This window comes from Colias philodice, chromosome 31, assembly GCF_061535455.1.
Source record: "Colias philodice isolate Cphi_HAF_F1 chromosome 31, ilColPhil1 Martin Lab GWU primary, whole genome shotgun sequence".
Lineage (NCBI taxonomy): Eukaryota > Metazoa > Arthropoda > Insecta > Lepidoptera > Pieridae > Colias > Colias philodice.
In genome coordinates, this window is record NC_143116.1 from 4,664,295 (window position 1) to 4,684,445 (window position 20,151).

The 20,151-nt window shown below is 37.6% G+C and overlaps 1 protein-coding gene and 1 long non-coding RNA gene across 5 annotated transcripts in view; both read left to right on the forward strand.

Moving 5' to 3' along the window:
* LOC149475253 (uncharacterized) overlaps positions 1-20,151 on the forward strand; it is a 57,787-nt gene that overhangs the window by 6,681 nt on the left and 30,955 nt on the right. The window lies entirely within an intron of this gene.
* Positions 559-20,151, forward strand: part of LOC149475255 (uncharacterized) — a 114,106-nt gene continuing 94,513 nt past the window's right edge. Inside the window, exons 1-12 of one of the 4 annotated variants that reach the window (XR_016318096.1) lie at positions 559-1,012; positions 1,299-1,424; positions 8,303-8,441; positions 10,252-10,392; positions 11,106-11,278; positions 11,892-12,022; positions 14,122-14,196; positions 14,764-14,896; positions 16,020-16,141; positions 18,503-18,635; positions 18,896-19,036; positions 19,205-19,784. Coding sequence is in view for 3 of the 4 variants with exons in the window: in XM_089713601.1 (XP_089569727.1) it covers positions 911-1,012; positions 1,299-1,424; positions 8,303-8,441; positions 10,252-10,392; positions 11,106-11,278; positions 11,892-12,022; positions 14,122-14,196; positions 14,764-14,896; positions 16,020-16,141; positions 18,503-18,635; positions 18,896-19,009; positions 19,786-19,923 (1,527 nt within the window). In the remaining variant the exon portion in view is untranslated. Of the gene's footprint in view, positions 1,013-1,298; positions 1,425-8,302; positions 8,442-10,251; positions 10,393-11,105; positions 11,279-11,891; positions 12,023-14,121; positions 14,197-14,763; positions 14,897-16,019; positions 16,142-18,502; positions 18,636-18,895; positions 19,037-19,204; positions 20,148-20,151 lie in introns of those variants that run through there. The other 3 variants (XM_089713601.1, XM_089713602.1, XM_089713600.1) reach the window with 3 other exon arrangements.

A 20,151-nucleotide genomic window follows, 5' to 3' on the forward strand; every position in this document is an offset into this window, starting at 1 on the left:
CTATTTGCATAACGTCATACTCCACTTAATTGCAATAAATAAGAAACATTATCTGAATGAATTATGTATTATTCAACCAAGAATCCACGTTACCAACATAATTACGTGAGTTCATACGTTTCAATCGTATAAACTATAACAAGATTAGCGACATTAAACATGAATATGGAAAGTAAAAGCAATATTTTGTATTTAGAAAGACATAAAAACGTGCGTTTTTATGAATAATTTACATATTTATGGGAAAATACTTTAGGGAAGGTAACCCTAAAGTTGACATTTTAGTTTTTTCCATGTTTGTGTTGTATGGATACCAAACTTTTTGCACTGTTAATATTTTAAAGTCAAAAGAAATAAGAATACTGTAAATATGTAATGTGTAATTTACCATGCCAACTCGTTAAGTGTGAACTTAATTATTTCTACATATTGTGTTGTTTGTGGGTACACGCTGGCGTATACTTAACGAAATGCCTCGAATCCGCAGCAGCTATTATATATTAAAAAATCTTCACATCTGACATTTGACATTTCTAAAATATATTTTCGCCTTATTTTCGCATCGAAAAGCCATAAAATATAAACAAAAACATACATAAAATGCGGCGTTTCCATTTAACTAGTTTTAAATGAATTATCTTATCATAAAAACGTGTAAATAAGGCGCCGAGTGTTATGACTAAGACTGTCTAAACTGGTTCACTGTATATATATTTTTAAGTACCTATGTGAGAAAGAAAACAGAATCGTAATAAAAAACGGTTCTAAATAATTATAGCTGTTCATTTGCTTTGCACTATATTATGTGTATTTTATTATATAAAAACGGAGTGAATAAAACCTAGAATAGTATGTATTGAACTGCAAGGCTGATAATATTATATCAAGGATATCAACAATATTTTTGAAAATGACGAGTTTTTGCCGAATATGTTTCGCAGTAGATGTTAAAATGTACGACCTACAAAAGTCGTATTTAAAGGGATTTTATGAAAAACTGATCAATTATGATGTGAGTGCATTTTTTATTAACCGACTTTAAAACGGGGAAGTTTCTATGTTCCCCTACATACATATAACACTAGCTGTGCTTCGCGGTTTTACCCGCAGTGCTCTGCTCCTATTGGTCTCAGCGAGATGATATATCCTATAGCCTTCCTCGATAAATGGGCTATCTAACACCAAGAGAATTTTTCAAATCGGTTCCCGAGATTAGCGCGTTCAAACAAATTAACAAGCAATTCAGCTTTATAATATTAGTATAGGTTTTACTTTAAATTTTATTTATTTTATTTCAGATAAATGAAGACATTATAAATATATGTTATATATGCTTCTCGGTACTTAAGAAGGGTCATAATTTTATGTTACAAGCGATCAAATCAAATGATTTACTTAACCAAGTTGCACATAAAAATATAGAGGTAAGTAAAGAGATAAAAACAAAACAAATTATAGCCACTTACTTCCTCATAAAGAAGCTTTCTCTTAGTGAAAAATCATCAAAATTGGTCCAGTACTTTTGAAGCCTATTCAATATCAACAGACAAAAAACAAAAACAAAATGTTAAGGTTACGTCGATCTCATACATTCGTAGTCTATTCTATTGAACGCTACGCTAACAGAAAGCCACTTGACTAGGGGGGCTTTTGTATTTATAATTATCACTTATATTATACTAGCTGCGCTCCGCGGTTTCACCCGCGTGGCTCCGCTCCTGTTGGTCTTAGCGTGATGATATATTATAGCCTATAGCCTTCCTCGATGAATGGGCTGTCTAACACAGAAAGAGTTTTTCAAATCGGACCGGTAGTTCCTGAGATTAGTGCATTCAAACAAACACACAAACTATTCAACTTTATAATATTAGTATAGATAACCTACCTTTCCAAGATGTCCTTTGTCAGATATTAAACTATCCTTAACAAATTTCATCCCAAATGCATTCATCTAATAAAAAAACGGCATCTATATCCGTTGCGTAGTTTCAAAGATTTAAGCATACATAGGGACAGAGAAAGCGACATTGTTTTATACTATTGTTGCCGCAACAAAATCGTGCAGAACGGAGCGTTGCGACTGCGTCATCGCGTCGTCACGTCGCGGCGCCGTGCGATTGGCCGCGGATTGACCCCACTGTCCTCTACGACTTGGACTCGCCACGCAACCGCTGAGCAGGACACTCCCTCACTAAAATTAATCTACCAAACGCATTCTGTAATTTTGATTATTAAACTACTTATATACGCACAAGTTTATTTTCATCTTCTTTCGCCACCTAAAATCTAGAACCAGTCGTCAACATTTTCTGGTCCTTCGAGCCGGATCACATCCTGGATTTTGGAGACGCAATCGGCAAGGAAGTCGCAAAATTACAGTGCAGTTTGGTAAGACGGCCAGCTAATTTATCCAACCCTGTAAAGCTTCATCTGAGTGATACTGTGCTTTTTATATTCCAGAGCTTTTGGTGTTGCTTGCCTCCTCACGTGCTTTTACGCTACCGAAGAATCTGCTTCACGTGGCACGTAAGTACTTGTAGCTTTTTACTTCAGTCATTATGTCTCTTTCTGAGCAAAAGGAGCTTAAGGATTTGAGGAAAAAAAGGGGATTAATCAAATGTAGGTTAACGAATTTTAAGAAATATGTTTCGTCTTTTGAAAACGTGGATCTTGATACACATCAAAGGGCAGAACTAAAATTACGTATACCAGGTGCACAAAGTTTAATGAACGATTTCAACCAAGTACAAAGTAAAATCGAAGATCTTGTCCCGGAGTCAGAAACGGATAAACTCATAGAATCACGCGTAGAGTTTGAGAGGGAATATTATGTTGTCCTGGCGATGCTGGACTGCATGGTAAACCCAGATAATTCCGAGGATAGATCTGTTAATAAATCCATTGACTGTTCCTTAGCGCACGACCATACGGCCTGTAACAATTTTAATAACGATTCAGTAAAATTACCGACTATTTCTGTACCTAGCTTTGACGGTTCACATGAACACTGGGTAGAATTTCGCGACACGTTTTCATCCTTAATTCACAATTCGAAAACAATACCACCGGTTCAAAAATTCCATTATTTAAAGGCGAGTTTAAAAGGCGATGCCAAAATCGTTATAGAAAACGTAGAATTTTCATCCGAAAATTATATGGTTGCATGGGAGCTTTTATTACACCGTTTTAATAACACGCGATTGATAGTGCAAAGTCACATTAAGGCAATATTTTCACTTCAAAACGTCTCAAGAGAATCGGCTATTCAATTACACAATTTAATTGATACAGTTTTAAAAAATTTACGTATTCTTAAAATCTTAGGAGAACCCACGGAATACTGGGACACTTTGATTATTTATATCGTAGTTTCAAAGTTAGATCCTACCACTGAACGCGAGTGGGAACAATTTAAAAACACATTTTATAAATTACATAAGGACAAAATTATTAAACTAAACGATTTATTAGAATTCATTAAAGAAAAAGCCGATTTATTAACTACACTATCCGTAAATCACAGTAAACCTAGTATTTCAAATAACTCAAATAAATTTTCTACTTACCAAAATAAAAATTCATCATCCAAAATTCATTGCAACATAGTTTCGGATAACAAACAATCTAAATCGCAATCCAATAAGTCGCGCAGCCATTACAAGTCATGTTTGCTATGTAACGAAAGGCATCAGCTGTATTCATGCCAGAAGTTTCTCGACTTATCTCCGCAACATAGGGTTAATTTCATAAATGATAAAAACTTATGCATTAATTGTATGCGCCCAGGTCATTTAGTTGGTACTTGTCTTTTTGGTCCGTGTAGAAAGTGTGAACAAAAGCACAATAGTTTACTTTGTGATGCAATTAAATTATCACCAATTCAACAAAATACAGTGACGTTAACTACGTACGAGCACCCCTCGCTTACTAATACGCATCCCGTTTCAGTGGTTTCAGTAGATAACGCACACATGCAACTTCAATGTATTAATCACGCACAAACCGTTATGCATACAAAGGATGACAATTCTTCGCAACAGATTGTCATATTGTCTACGGCGATAGTAGAAGTATATAATGAATCGGGTGAGTATTATTGCGCACGCGCAGTTCTAGATAGCGGAAGCGAGCGATCCTTTATAACGCAATCGTTTGCAAATAAATTAAATATACGAATATTACAGTCCACTCAACATATTCACGGTGTAGGTAATTCTATTACGCAATGTTCGCAATCTTGTAACATTGAAATTAAATCGCGCGACGGGAGCTTCACTGCCCGTTTTCAATGTTTGATTTTGCCCCAAATTACATCAAAATTGCCTACAACCACGGTTAATTTAAATCAATTTAATATTCCTCACAATTTATTGTTAGCTGATCCCAATTTTTACGAAAGTCAACCTATTGATTTACTGATCGGTGCTGATTTATTTTGGGAATTAATAACCGAAGGAAAAATGCGCCTGAAAAGTGGTCCTTTCCTTCAAAACACCAAATTAGGTTGGATAGTGTCAGGTGCAATTAAATCTTTTCCGTATACTAGTAATAAAAAATTATCACATATTAATTGTAATTATTCGACATTATCCACGGAAGATGATTCACTCGATAAGTTAGTTAGGAATTTCTGGGAATTAGAAGAATTATCCGCGCCTAGCAATAAATTACAGCAATTATCGAGCGAAGATAATATTGCTTGTGAGGAACATTTTATTCGCACAACACGTCGACTTTCCGATGGTCGTTTCTGTGTTTCAATTCCGTTGAAACAATCACCTGAGTTATTAGGTACTACACGCGCACAAGCTGAACGTCGTTTTTACGCGTTAGAGAAACGTCTTCAGCAAAATACTAATTATAAAAAGATGTATTCTGATTTTATACAGGAGTATATTAATTTAGGTCATATGAGTCTCGTCAATACGTATGGGAATCCGCACTATTTCCTACCGCATCATGGTGTGTTTAGGGAGCACGCCACCACAACTAAATTACGCGTAGTTTTTGATGCGAGTATGAAGTCTAGTTCCGGCGTATCATTAAACGACATACAAATGATTGGACCTGCTATTCAAGGTGACTTGATTTCTATTTTATTACGTTTTCGCGAGAATAGGTATGTTGCATGCGCTGACATTGAAAAATTTTACAGGCAATTGAATATTGCTGAAGATCAGCGTGACCTGCAGCTGATCTTGTGGCGGGATGATCCCTCAGAGCCGCTGAGGGTGTACCGACTCAACACCGTGACGTACGGAACGGCATCCGCACCGTATCTAAGTTGTAGATGTTTAAAGGAATTAGCCAAACACTCGAATATTCCGTATGTAGCCGATACTATTAATAATTGTTTTTACGTTGACGATCTCATAGTTTCATCGAATTCTATATCCGAATTAGAAAATATTTGTAAAGAAACTAGTAGTCTTTTAGATTCAGCATGTATTAAATTACGAAAATGGATTTTTAGTCATAATTTAAATTTAATTACGCCTAGCGTTAATGAATCGCAAACACACGATCTATGTTTACTGAATAAAACTTGTAACAATAAAACGTTAGGTATCGGATGGAATAGTCTCGATGATTATATTTATTATTTCACGCAAATTATACAAAAGAGTGAAGTAGTGACAAAACGTATTATTTTATCGTGTGCTTCACAAATATACGATCCGCTAGGATTATTAAGTCCGTTTATTACTATCGCAAAGCATTTATTACAAAGATGTTGGTTGTTAAAATTGACGTGGGATGAATCGGTTCCTAACGAAATTTCGCAAATATGGGATAAGTTTATAAATGGATTATCTTTTCTTAGTAGTTTACGAATACCGCGTCACGTTATGTGCATTGATCCAGTGCGAACCGAACTACATATATTTACCGATGCTTCACAGGTCGCGTACGGAGCTTGCGCATACGCTCGTACGATCAATGCAACAGCTGATGTCACAGTGCGCTTGATATGTTCGAAGGGTAAGATCGCGCCGACTAAACCTACAACTATACCTAGATTAGAGTTGTGTGGTGCGCTGTTAGGTGCACGATTATATTATAAGCTTATTGGATCACTGCGTTCAAATTTTGATAAAATTGTATTTTGGACAGATTCAACTATCGTTTTAGGTTGGTTAGGTATGCCTATTAATTTATTAAAACCTTATGTTCAAAATAGGACGGCAGAGATTCACGAGCTGACCAAGGAACATCCATGGCGTCACGTCGCAGGCAAGGATAATCCAGCCGATTTAGTCTCACGCGGGCAAAGTCTAGAAGCGCTTAGCTCCTCATCTTTATGGTGGGAGGGTCCGTTATTTTTACATAATGTACATTTTGAATTGCCCGATTTAAAACATTCCAAATTAATTAATTCAGATTTACCGGAAATTAAATCTACGAATATTTGTTGTCACATAAGTAATAATTTAAACGATAATTTAATTATTTTTTCTCGATTTTCACAATATAATAGACTTAAACGCGCAGCTGCTTATGTATTACGTTTTATTAATAACGCGCGAAATAAAACTAATAAGTGGACAGGTTTATTATCAGTCGAGGAATTAAATCGTGCTGAATTAACGTTAGCAAAGTTGAGTCAACAGGAATCGTTTCCCGATATTTACTATGCGCTTAAAAATAATAAAAATATAACGAATATATCAGGCTACAATCAAATTTCTAAATTAAATGTATTCTTTGACGCAAATAATAATTTAATTCGTGTAGGTGGGCGTATTCAAAATTCGCCAAATTTTAGTTTTAATAAAAAATTTCCTATTTTAATCGCAGCTAATCATCATTTTTCACTTTTGCTTTTTCGGTTCGAGCATGAACGTTTACTCCACGCCGGGCCGCAGCTTCTACTGTTTACGATCAGAGAGATGTGGTGGCCGGTCGGCGGCAGAAATCTCGCTAGGAAGGTGGTACATTCGTGCATGCGCTGCGCACGACTGCAACCGACTACGGTCGCGCCTATTATGGGAAATCTACCGCAGGAGCGTCTGGACCCAGGTTATCCGTTTATACGTTGTGGTGTCGACTACGCTGGCCCAGTGTTCACGTTGAATCGCAAAGGCAGAGGTGCTAAGTTGCAAAAATCGTACATATGCTTATTTATATGTTTTGTTACACGCGCGGTTCACTTGGAACTTGTTAGCGATCTATCGTCGGAATCATATCTATTAGCTTTGAAACGTTTTATATCGCGGCGAGGTAAACCCGTGACTATCTTTTCTGACAATGGGAAGAATTTTGTCGGTCTCATGAATGAGTTCAAAAAATTTTTAGCTACCTGTTCTGATGAAATTAAAGCATATGCAACTTCGCAAAATATTAATTTTAAAATGATACCTTTTTACGCTAGTCATTTCGGGGGATTGTGGGAAGCTGGAGTAAAAAGCTGCAAGCACCATCTCAAACGTGTAGTAGGTAACGCACATTTAACGTTCGAGGAGTTTAGCACAGTATTGACCCAGGTTGAAGCTGTCCTGAACTCCCGTCCTTTGACCCATCTTTCCACAGATCCCAATGATTTCCTTCCACTTAGCCCTGCACATTTCCTGGTTGGTCGTCCGCTGACTGCACCTGTAACGGCTGAGCTGCTATACGACGTGCCTGAGCTTCGTCTCCCGAGGTTCCAGAGGGTGGAACAAATACGCCAGCACTTTTGGAATCGTTGGTCCAAAGAGTATGTCTCCGAGATGCAAACGCGAACCAGATGGCACCAGCACAAGGGGGAGCTCAAGGAGAACACGCTCGTTCTCATTAAGGACGACCGATTGCCGCCGTTGAAGTGGAGCTTGGGGCGCATCCACGCGACATATCCGGGGAAGGATGGAGTAGCACGAGTGGCCGACATTCGTACTGCAGACGGCATCGTGCGTCGGGCGTTCACTAAAATTTGTCCGCTTCCTTCACCAGATAGCTGATTCTTCGCTTCGTAGTCGACAGTTCGTTGGAACCAGCACGTTCCAAGGCCGGGAGCATGTTGCCGCAACAAAATCGTGCAGAACGGAGCGTTGCGACTGCGTCATCGCGTCGTCACGTCGCGGCGCCGTGCGATTGGCCGCGGATTGACCCCACTGTCCTCTACGACTTGGACTCGCCACGCAACCGCTGAGCAGGACACTCCCTCACTAAAATTAATCTACCAAACGCATTCTGTAATTTTGATTATTAAACTACTTATATACGCACAAGTTTATTTTCATCTTCTTTCGCCACCTAAAATCTAGAACCAGTCGTCAACAACTATGTAGTGATATCTTTAACATTTTAAAATGTTTGCTTACAGATACAACAGCAAGGATTGAAACACAATAATATATTTAATTTGAAAAATGTTATTTTGGATAAAGTTATTATAATTAACGAGACTGAATCATTAAAAGAGGAAACAGATGTTAAAGAGGAATTTGAAATTGAATTGGATGGTAATTATTATTTAACTGTCTTTCTGCCAGCAGGTTTGCTTGTGTAGTCAACGAAAAACCCGCATAGTCAAGAAAAACCCGCAGAAAAACCCGCATAGTCAATAAAAACCCCTATAGTCAAGTAAAAACCCGCATAGTCAAATAAAAACCCGCCTAGACAAAGAAAATCCCGCATTGTCAAAGAAAAACCCGCATAGTCAAAAAAACCCGCATAGTCATAGTAAAACCCGCATAGTCAAAGAAAAACCCGCATAGTTAAAGAAAAACCCGCATAGTCAAAGCAAACCCGCATAGCCAAGAAAAACCCGCCTAGACAAAGAAAAACCCGGATGGAAAAAAATACCCGAATAGTCAAAAAAACCCGCATAGTCAAAGAAAAACCCGCATTGTAAAAAAACCCGCATAGTCAAATTAAAACCCGGATAGTCAAAGAAAAACCCGCATAATCAAAGAAAACCCGCATAGTCAAATGAAAACCCGCATAATCAAGTAAAAACCCGCATAGTCAAAGAAAAACCCGCCTAGACAAAGAAAAACCCGCATTGTCAAAGAAAAACCCGCATAGGCAAAAAAACCTGCATAGTCTTAGTAAAACCCGCATAGTCAAAGAAAAACCCATAGTCAAAGAAAACCCGCATAACCAAGAAAAAACCCGCCTAGACAAAGAAAGACTCGCATAGTCAAAAATCCCGCATAGTCAAAGAAAAACCCGCATAGTCAAAAAAACCCGCATAGTCAAAAAAACCCGCATAGTCAAAGAAAAACCCGCATAGTCAATAACAACCCCTATAGTCAAGTAAAAACCCGCATAGTCAAATAAAAACCCGGATAGTCAAACAAAAACCCGCATAGTTAAAGAAAAACCCGCATAGTCAAAGAAAACCCGCATAGCCAAGAAAAAACCCGCATTGTCAAAAAACCCGCATAGTCAAAAAAATCCGCATAGTCAAATAAAAACCCGTATTGTAAAAAAACCCGCATAGTCAAAGAAAACCCGCATAGTCAAATGAAAATCCGCATAATCAAAGAAAAACACGCATAGTCAAACAAAAACCCGTATAGTCAAAGAAAACCCGCATAGTCAAAGAAAAACCCGCATAGTCAAAGAAAAACCCGCATAATCAATAAAAACCCCTATAGTCAAATAAAAACCCGCATCGTAAAATAAAAACCCGCATAGTCAAAAAAACCCGCATTGTCAAAGAAAAACCCGCATAGTCAAAAAAACCCGCATAGTCATATGACAACCCGCATAGTCAAAGAAAAACCCGCATAGTTAAAGAAAAACCCGCATAGTCAAAAAAAACCCGCATAGTCAAAAAAACCCGCATAGACAAAGAAAAATCCGCATAGTAAAAAAACCCGCATAGTCAAAGTAAAACCCGCATAGTCAAAGAAAAACCCGCATAGTCAAAGAAAACCCGCATAGTCAAATAAAAACCCGCATAATCAAATGAAAACCCGCATAGTCAAAGAAAAAGCCGCATAGTCAAAGAAAACCCGCATAGTCAAATAAAAACCCGCATAGTCTATGAAAAACCCGCTTAGTCAAAGAAAAAACCCGCATAGTCAAAGAAAAACCCGCATAGTCAAAGAAAGACGCGCAGTTCCCGTCCCCATGCATTTTTTTAAGCTATTGCATAGCTTCTATCGCGGGCCTTGAGCGCGGGGACCGAATCGAGAAATTCCGTAACGAAAAAACCTCACGCTCCCCACTCCGACGGGCACGGAGGTGTGGCTTGAAGGCATAGCATGCAATATAGCTTTACCGCGGCAGTCCCCGAGTGACACACGTCTTTTTTTATTTCAGATACAGCTTCCATAGATTTTAAGTTAACAGACACGGCAGATGTTAAACCATCAGATTCGGAAGACGATGTTCCTTTGAGTACATTAAATAATAAAAATAACGATAAAACGAAAAGCAAGAAAAAGAGGATTAAATTTGCTGGTGAGTTCAGTATAATTTGAATTAAATAGTTTTTAATCGATTTTAAACGATTTGTTAAATATTAATGTTGCTCTGCTTCACGGTTTCGGGCAATAGCAAGGATTAGAAATACGTTTGAGTTATTATTGTACATAAGCTACATAATTGCCAAGTATCATCAAAATCAGTATAAAGGGTAATAAACATACATTTTTTACAAAATTTCGCGTTTTAAATATAAGTACGATTAAATAAAATGTGTAAAAAGTCATAGAAATACTTGATCGTGGTTTCGTCCGCGTAGTAAAACAAAGATAGTATAGTATGAAATATTATAATATATTATGTATCTACTATAAAAATTTGATTTCAAATATTATAGGCCATCCGCACGTCTGCCGAACAACGTGACAAACAACGAACACATAGGGACGGCGCTACACAGAGAAGCGAGAAGGAAATAAGTACATACATCTCTTTTCTTCGTATAGTGCTGTCCCTATGTGTTCGTTGTTTGTCACGTTGTTCGGCAGACGTGTGGATGACCTTTTACAATTTCAAGCAATAAGCAACATTCTATCTTCACTTTAAAAATATGTATATTATGGACTCTTTAAAAAGTTGTCTAAAAGACTTACATATATTTACATTTTTCTAATACTGAATTAGTAAATTTTAATAAGAAAATATGCAAAACGCATAGTTCCAATACAATAATTGTTAATTCTTTACAGATATAAAAGTGGACGCCCGCGAAATAATACTGACTGAAGACGAACAAATATCAGACATGCAGGCCCGAGCAAGATCGTTAAATTATCTAAACTCTCCATACAAATGTAACTTGTGTTACCGCGGCTTTATAGATCCGGTCGCGTATGGAAAACATAGGGACAAACATGATGAGGTTAGTGAATGAAATGAATGAATTTGTGAATGAAATCAATGTATTACTGAATGATATACATATGAATATGTGAATGAAATGCACGAGTTAGTGAATGAAATGAATGAATTAGTGATTGAAATGAATATTGAATAGGTTAATTTAATGAATGAATGAGTGAGCTATCAAATGAATTAATTATGTGTTACGTGCAGACTAGAGGTTGGTAAATTCTCTAAACTCTCTGTACAAATGTAACTTGTTACCGAGGCTTTATAGATCCAGTCGCGTATGGGAAACATAGGGACAAACATGATGAGGTTAGTGAATGAATGAATGAAATGAATGAATGAAGTTGATGAATAAGTCAACGAAATGAATGTATTAACTCGTGAGTGATATGAATGAAGGCGTCAATGAATGTAAATTGTAATGTATTAGAGAATGAAATGAATGAATTAGTGAGTGAAATGAATGAATGCTATGCGAGAGAATGAAATGTGTTGATTAGTGAATGAAATGATTGAAAAAAAACAATTATGGAATAGAAAAATCTTTACTAGAAATATAAATTACTAACACGTTCAATTAAATCATATACTACTTTATACTAATTTATGTGATTTATTTCTAGAAAAACGGTGCGCACAAATGTGCAATATGCCACTTAAGATACGCGAGCGGGCGACTCATGCGAGCACACGTTATATCGACACACTCGAGGCGCTATGAGTGTAACGTGTGCAAGCAACTCACTCATACTAGGTGAGTGTGTTTTATAAACTAGCATTCCACAGACGTAGTCAAAGAAAAACCTATATATTTCGGGAAAAAAACCTATATTGTGTCGTTATTCCTTGTCTAAAATAGTAGTAGCTGTTATATCGACACACTCGAGGCGGTAGGAGTGTAACGTGTGCAAGCAACTCACTCATACTAGGTGAGTGTGTTTTATAAACTAGCATTCCACAGACGTAGTCAAAGAAAAACCTATATATTTCGGGAAAAAAACCTATATTGTGTCGTTATTCCTTGTCTAAAATAGTAGTAGCTGTTATATCGACACACTCGAGGCGGTAGGAGTGTAACGTGTGCAAGCAACTCACTCATACTAGGTGAGTGTGTTTTATAAACTAGCATTCCACAGACGTAGTCAAAGAAAAACCTATATATTTCGGGAAAAAAACCTATATTGTGTCGTTATTCCTTGTCTAAAATAGTAGTAGCTGTTATATCGACACACTCGAGGCGGTAGGAGTGTAACGTGTGCAAGCAACTCACTCATACTAGGTGAGTGTGTTTTATAAACTAGCATTCCACAGACGTAGTCAAAGAAAAACCTATATATTTCGGGAAAAAAACCTATATTGTGTCGTTATTCCTTGTCTAAAATAGTAGTAGCTGTTATATCGACACACTCGAGGCGGTAGGAGTGTAACGTGTGCAAGCAACTCACTCATACTAGGTGAGTGTGTTTTTTAAACTAGCTTTCCACAGACGTAGTCAAAGAAATACCTATATATTTCGAGAAAAAACCTATATTGTGTCGTTATTACTTATCTAAAATAGTAGTACATAGCTGTTATATTAACACACTCGAGGCGGTATGAGTGTAACGTGTGCAAGCAACTCACTCATACTAGGTGAGTGTGTTTTATAAACTAGCATTCCACAGACGTAGTCAAAGAAAAACCTATATATTTCGGGAAAAAAACCTATATTGTGTCGTTATTCCTTGTCTAAAATAGTAGTAGCTGTTATATCGACACACTCGAGGCGGTAGGAGTGTAACGTGTGCAAACAACTCACTCATACTAGGTGAGTGTGTTTTTTAAACTAGCTTTCCACAGACGTAGTCAAAGAAATACCTATATATTTCGGGAAAAAACCTATATTGTGTCGTTATTGCTTATTTAAAATAGTAGTAGCTGTTATATCGACACACTCTAGGCGGTATAAGTGTAACGTGTGCAAGCAACTCACTCATACTAGGTGAGTGTGTATTTAACCGTCTGCAACGAGGAGGGTTATGTTTTAAGAGTGTATTTATGAATGTATATTTATTTTATGGTCATACAGTACATGTATGTACCTATATGTGTAAACTACGGAGTTTCTTGCCGTCTCCTTTTTTTTAATGCTTTTCGAACTGGTGATTAGTGGTAAATCTATGTCATAACGATTCAAAAGTGAAAATGTGTATGTAATAAAAAGTGTAGGTTTGACTTATTTGATTGAATTGTGTTATAATCAATAAAGTATAATCAGTTGAGTTTAAAATAGGTTTTTTTCTCAAATAAATATACGCACCTAACGTCGTCAAAATGTCTCTTCGTCAAGAATTCACGAAAAATACAATTTTGTGGTGCACGCGAAGCCGCAAAATAATTATACCAAAATTTTGGAAGATTTTAGCACAATAGACACATACAACCAGTAGGGAAACTTCACGCGAACGAAATGGCTCACGCACACAAGCAAGCGTGTTTAGGATAATCGTAAGGGTATTATGACAATTGACAGATATAAGAACATCCTTACGATTTTCGTAAATACGCTTGCTTGTGTGCGTGAGCCATTTCGAACGTTTGTATGAAGTTTCCCTACTGGTTGTATCTGTATATTGTGATTTGAGTCATATCTATACTATCTATACTAATATTATAAAGCTAAAGTGTTTGTTTGAACGCGCTAATCTCAGGAACTACTGGTCCGATTTTAAAAATTCTTTCGGTGTTACATAGCCCATTTATCGAGGAAAGCTATAGGCTATATATCATCACACTAAGACTAACAGGAGCGTAGCAACGCAGGTAAAACCGCGGGGCACGGCTAGTCACTAATATTTGACAATTTTTTTTCAGACACCAAGCTAAAGAACATGAACAATGGCACAACGGGCACACGTATTTATGCAAATTGTGCGGCCAAATATTTCGGTGAGTGGTGTTTATGTATAATATTAAAAAATGTGTTTGGGTGTAATTTATTTATTTATTTACTTGGAGCACCAACAGCTTACACAAACAAGATATATGTAGCAGTTCGGCTAAATACATAAAGCCAATTTATTCAATACTAGCGGTCCGCCCCGGCTTCGCCCGTGGTACATATTTCGCAATAAAAGGTAGCCTATGTTCTTTCTCAGGGTCTAAAGATTATCTGTGCCAAATTTCATCAAAATCGGTCCAGTAGTTTATGCGTGAAAACCATACATACATACATACAAACCTTTCCTCTTTATAATATTAGTATAGACATAACGATAACATTTCTTGTCCTTATATTTTCTAGTGTTTGATTTTACGCGTGTATTAAACATTCAGTAATTCAAGATTTTAAAGGTGATTTATTCATCATATTATTTTCCCGACGTTTCGCACACTTTTCAGCGAGCGTGGTCACGTATAACATCTTAGTCATCCCGTTTTCTAAATTTCTTGTCATTTCATTGTATGGTAGGAATAAATGTAAAAAAAATTGAAATAATAATAAATTATCGACAGCAAATCTTCCTCCTACCTAACTCACTTGCGCAAGTTGCACGCAAGCGAACACATATGCGTGTCTTGTGGTGCGAGCTTTGTCAGCGCGTACGGACTGCGTGTACATGTGGCTAAGGCACATAGAGGTGATGTGGTGAGTGTAATCTACACTAATATTATAAAGCTGAAGCGTTTATTTGTTTGTTTGAACGCGCTAATCTCGGGAACTACTGGTCTGATTTGAAAAATTCTTTCGGTGTTAGATAGCTCATTTATCGAGGAAGGCTATAGGCTATATAATATATCATCAGGCTACGACCAACAGTAAAGGAGCCACGGGGGTGAAACCGCGCGGAGCAGATAGTTGTGCATATAATCCACTTGCGCAAGTGTTATTGTGTATATTCCCCACTTGCGCAAGTGTTATTGTGTATATAATCCACTTGCGCAAGTGTTATTCTGTATATAATCCACTTGCGCAAGTGTTATTGTGTATATTCCCCACTTGCGCAAGTGTTATTGTGTATATTATCTACTTGCGCAAGTGTTATTGTGTATATAATCCACTTGCGCATGTGTTATTCTGTATATAATCCACTTGCGCAAGTGTTATTGTGTATATACACCACTTGCGCAAGTGTTATTGTGTATATAATCCACTTGCGCAAGTGTTATTGTGTATATAATCCACTTGCGCAAGTGTTATTGTGTATATAATCCACTTGCGCAAGTGTTATTGTGTATATAATCCACTTGCGCAAGTGTTATTGTGTATAATATGTATAATCTACTTGCGCAAGTATCATTGTGTATATAACGTTTTTTACGTACACAAACAATAAAGAAAATCACGGTAAATATAAAAAAATGTATTTAAAATATGTAGATTGTCTCATGAAAACAAACCATTACACAAACACACTAATACTCATTTATGGCTCCACTCTTTTTGGTCTTAGCGTGATGATAACCTTATATAAATAATGATAATATATGATAGATATAAAGCCTTATAGCGTTCCTCGATAATTGGGCTATCTAACACTGAAAGAATTTTTCAAATTGGACCAGTAGTTCGCGTTCAAACAAACAAACAAACTCTTCAGCTTTCAATTCAAATATATAAAACCCGCCACATAAACAATGAATGTATGTATGAACGAATGATTGATTGTACACACATATAATAAAATACACATAATTCATAAAGTCCAAAAAATCCAGATTTAATTTTAAACTCGTATAATTTATCTATCTAAAAATGTATGTCTTTCCAGGACACGAAAAAGGATGAGCCGATTTCGGATAGTTTTTGCACGGAATGCAAGATACAGTTCAAGTCGGTGGACGCGTGGAAGAAACATGTTATAGCAGCACATTATATATTTAAAGGAAAAGGGTAAGAAAAATGCAAATAATATTATTTTTCATACAGGGCGGGTTTTTTTTTGTGTTTTCTTAAGTTATCTGAAGAGCTTCTCCCGGAGACCCAGCTGGGTTTTCGTCCTGGCAGAGGAACCTGCGAAGCTATTTTTTCTGTACGACAGCTTCAGGAAAAAAGTCGCGAACAAAGACGACCATTGTTTCTTTCCTTTGTTGACTTGGAAAAGGCTTTTGACAGTGTTCCTCGCGAGGCATTATGGACGGTACTGAGCAAGGTCGGTTGTCCGGAGAAGTTTGTGCGGATAATAAGGCTTCTTCATGATAATATGAGTTGTTGCGTCGCTGTTAGTGGAGAGCAATCCGATTCCTTTTCTGTCACCTGCGGTGTCAAACAGGGCTGTGTTCTTGCACCAACCCTGTTTGCGATCTACTTCGCGGAGGTAATTAAGGATTGCATAGATTCGGTCCCTGTAGGAGTATGGGTAAGGTTCCGAATGGATGGGAATCTTTTTAACTTGGACAGACTGCGTGCTCGCACTAAAGTCTCCCATACCATAGTAACTGAGATTATGTATGCGGACGACTTGTGCTTTATTACTGACTCCCCTGATTCTCTCCAAGGGCTTATGACTGGTCTTGGTGAGTCATGCAACAAGTTCGGTCTTAAGATTAATGTCCGAAAGACCGAAGTTATGTCAGCAGGTTCAATAAACCAACCCTTGACGATCTATCTTGACCAAGACGTACTAAAGCCAGTAGAGAAGTTTAAATATCTAGGCAGTCACAAATCTTCTACTTGTGACCTTGATGGCGAAATAAATGCTCGGATTGGTGCCGCATCGGCTGCTTTTGGCAAACTAAGACGAAAGGTTTTTTGCTCTCACGACCTGAAAATGGCAACAAAGGTCTCGGTCTACAGGGCTATAGTCCTACCCAACCTATTATACGCATCGGAGACTTGGTGTCTCTATCGAAAACAAATTCGCATGCTTGATCGCTTTCACTTGCAATGCCTGCGGGATATATTAGGCATCAAGTGGACGGATAGGATCAGAAATACGGAAATACTTCGTCGCACTAACACCTTTGGCATAGAAGCATTCCTGATGCAACGGCAGCTGCGATGGTGTGGCCATGTTTTCCGGATGCCTGACGAAAGAGTAGCCAAGCGCATATTCTACTGTGAGCTACGAGAAGGTAAGCGAAAACATGGTGGACAACTCCTTCGATACAAGGATGTTCTAAAGCGGAACATGAAAAAATGTGGGATCGATTCCTCCAGATGGGAGGCATTGGCTAATGATCGATCTAAATGGAGACACCTTCTTAAGCAAAACATCAACGCTTTTGAGGAGATACGTTGCAGAGAGCTAGACGCCAAACGCGATGAGCTCAAAGCCCGACCACCTGCGGCAATCAATTATAATTATTGCGGTGGTGTTTTGACGTGCCCCAAATGTGACCGTACATTTTTAGCAAAAATTGGCTACATCAGCCATTTACGTGCGCATGAAAGGGCTGACCCGCCGTGTTGACAATAATAATTAGCAGTCGCCGTAGCCGAAATCGGCAAGGAGTGATTATTATGATTATTATAACCGTAAAACTAGCCTAGGTTAGTATTATTATACTACACATAAAACTTTATCAGAATCGGTGAAGCCGTTTCGGGGACAGTTTTTATATGTAACTAGTGGTCCTTCCCGGCTTCGCCCGTGGTACATATTTAGCCCTCCAATGTCCTTCTCCTGGCTCTAAACTACCTCCCTGCCAATTTTCAGCTAAATCGGTTCAGCTGTTCTTGAGTTATAAGTGGAATAACTAACACGACTTTCTTTTATGTACATATATAGATTATAAACGCCGTGACACGAGAATTTTATATCTATACAAATAATGAAATTAGAGTGTCTGTTTGTTATATAAAAATTACCGCTTTTTAAATGCATATGGATGTAGTAATTATTTACATTTTTTGTCTGTCTGTGTGTTTGTACCAGCTAATCTCTGGAACGGCTGAACCGATTTTGATGGTACATTCACCGACAGATAGCTGATGTTATAAGGAGTAAGTTAGGCTACTTTTTATTCTGATATTTCGTAAGGATTAGGAACGCTGGTGAAACGAAACGGTTGACAGTAAATTTCATGATTATATGTTACTAGAGGTTCGCCCCTGCTTCGCCCGTGGTACATATTTCGCAATAAAAGGTAGCCTATGTCCTTTCTCGGGTATCAAAATATCTCCATACCAAATTTCATGCAAATTGGTTCAGTAGTTTAAGCGTGATTGAGTAACAGACAGACAGAGTTACTTTCGCATTTATAATATTAGTATGGATAACGTGTTTTGTTAACTATATCTATGTTTTTTCAGAGCAACATGCCCAATATGCAAGGAGCATGTAAGTGAAGCGCATAGATTTTCGCATATGCGCACGCACACCATGCGTGTTCATGCGCATGAGTTTGAAAGGACACCAGCTATGACAACGCTGTCTTGTGATCATGTGAGTATAATATATTTATTTATTAGAAGTAAAATATAACACATGTCGATACTAATATTATTAAGCTGAAGAGTTTTTTTGTTTGAACGCGCTAATCTCAGGAACTACTGGTCCGATTTGAAAAATTATTTCGGTGTTAGATAGCCCATTTATCGAGGAAGGCTATAGGCTGTATATCATCACGCTAAGACCAACAGGCGCGGAGCCTCTGTGGAGGATCGTGAAATATGGATGCACTTAATTTTTTTTATTATTTTCAGTGTGAATCGAAATTCTTCAATTTGACAAAACTGAGAACACACATAAAGAGAGTACACCTCGGATATAAGTACGATAAGAATATCGTGTGCGAAACTTGCGGGAAGCACTGTACGGTAAGTTATACAGGGTGTCTTTAAATTGTTTTAATTTTAGAAATTAAAGACTTTTTAACGGATTTTAAACGCGATTTATTCATTATATTATTTTCCCGACGCGACGTTTCGAACACTTTACAGCGAGCGTGTTCAAGGGGGGAACGTCGGGAAAATAATATAATGAATAAATCGCGTTTAAAATCCGTTAAAAAGTCTTTAATTTCTAAATGTATAATACTCGCGTAAAATCAAACACTAGAAAATACTATGTTTTAATTTTAACTTAAAAATGTTTAATTGTAATACGAACATATTTTGTTCCACACAGTTCGTGGTATTAAATACATGAGTCCTACTAATATTATAAATGCAAAAGTCTGTGAGGATGTGTATGTGTGTGTTTGTTACTCTTTCACGCAAATACTACTGAACCGATTACAATGAAATTTAGCACAAGCTCTAAATATCTATTAATTTTGCATGTGAATAAAAAGTTTCGATCTACACACACTACGCAGTCACTGACACACACACACACACACACAGCAAATGTCTGTTGATTTTTGCTTTTGTATAAAAAATTGGTTGTCTGTAAAGTCGGTTTACTGACGATAGTTGAACGTGACAACATCCGATTGTGCTTCTTTGTCGCTCGTTCCGCGCTCTCGCTTGCACTTCAAGCCTTACATGGAACGCCTCAGAGCGAGGTAACGCCGCATGAGTCATGTTTTTTCGTGCGTGCAGCCGGCTCTATCGAATTATAAGACGTTGTCACGTCAAAACTTCGTATACAGTCCACAGCCGCCCTACAGTACCACCAACGTCGGCACAGTGGTGAGCGGCCTTACGCTTGCCCACAATGCTCTATGCGCTTCCGTTGCCGGGAACACGCTAGGATACACACACACTACACAGTCACTGAAACAAACTAAACACACACACACACACAAGCTCTAAATTTCTATTAATTTTGCTTGTGAATAAAAAGCTTCGATCAAGAGGCTTATATCTAATACACTGGAGATTGCACTATGACCACTAAATTGTAACAAGAAAATATGACGTTGAATGACGCCTGTATGTTTTTTTATCCCTTTCACACCTAACTTGGCAAGTTCTCTACACACTACGCAGTCACTGACACAAAATAAAAAACTTCA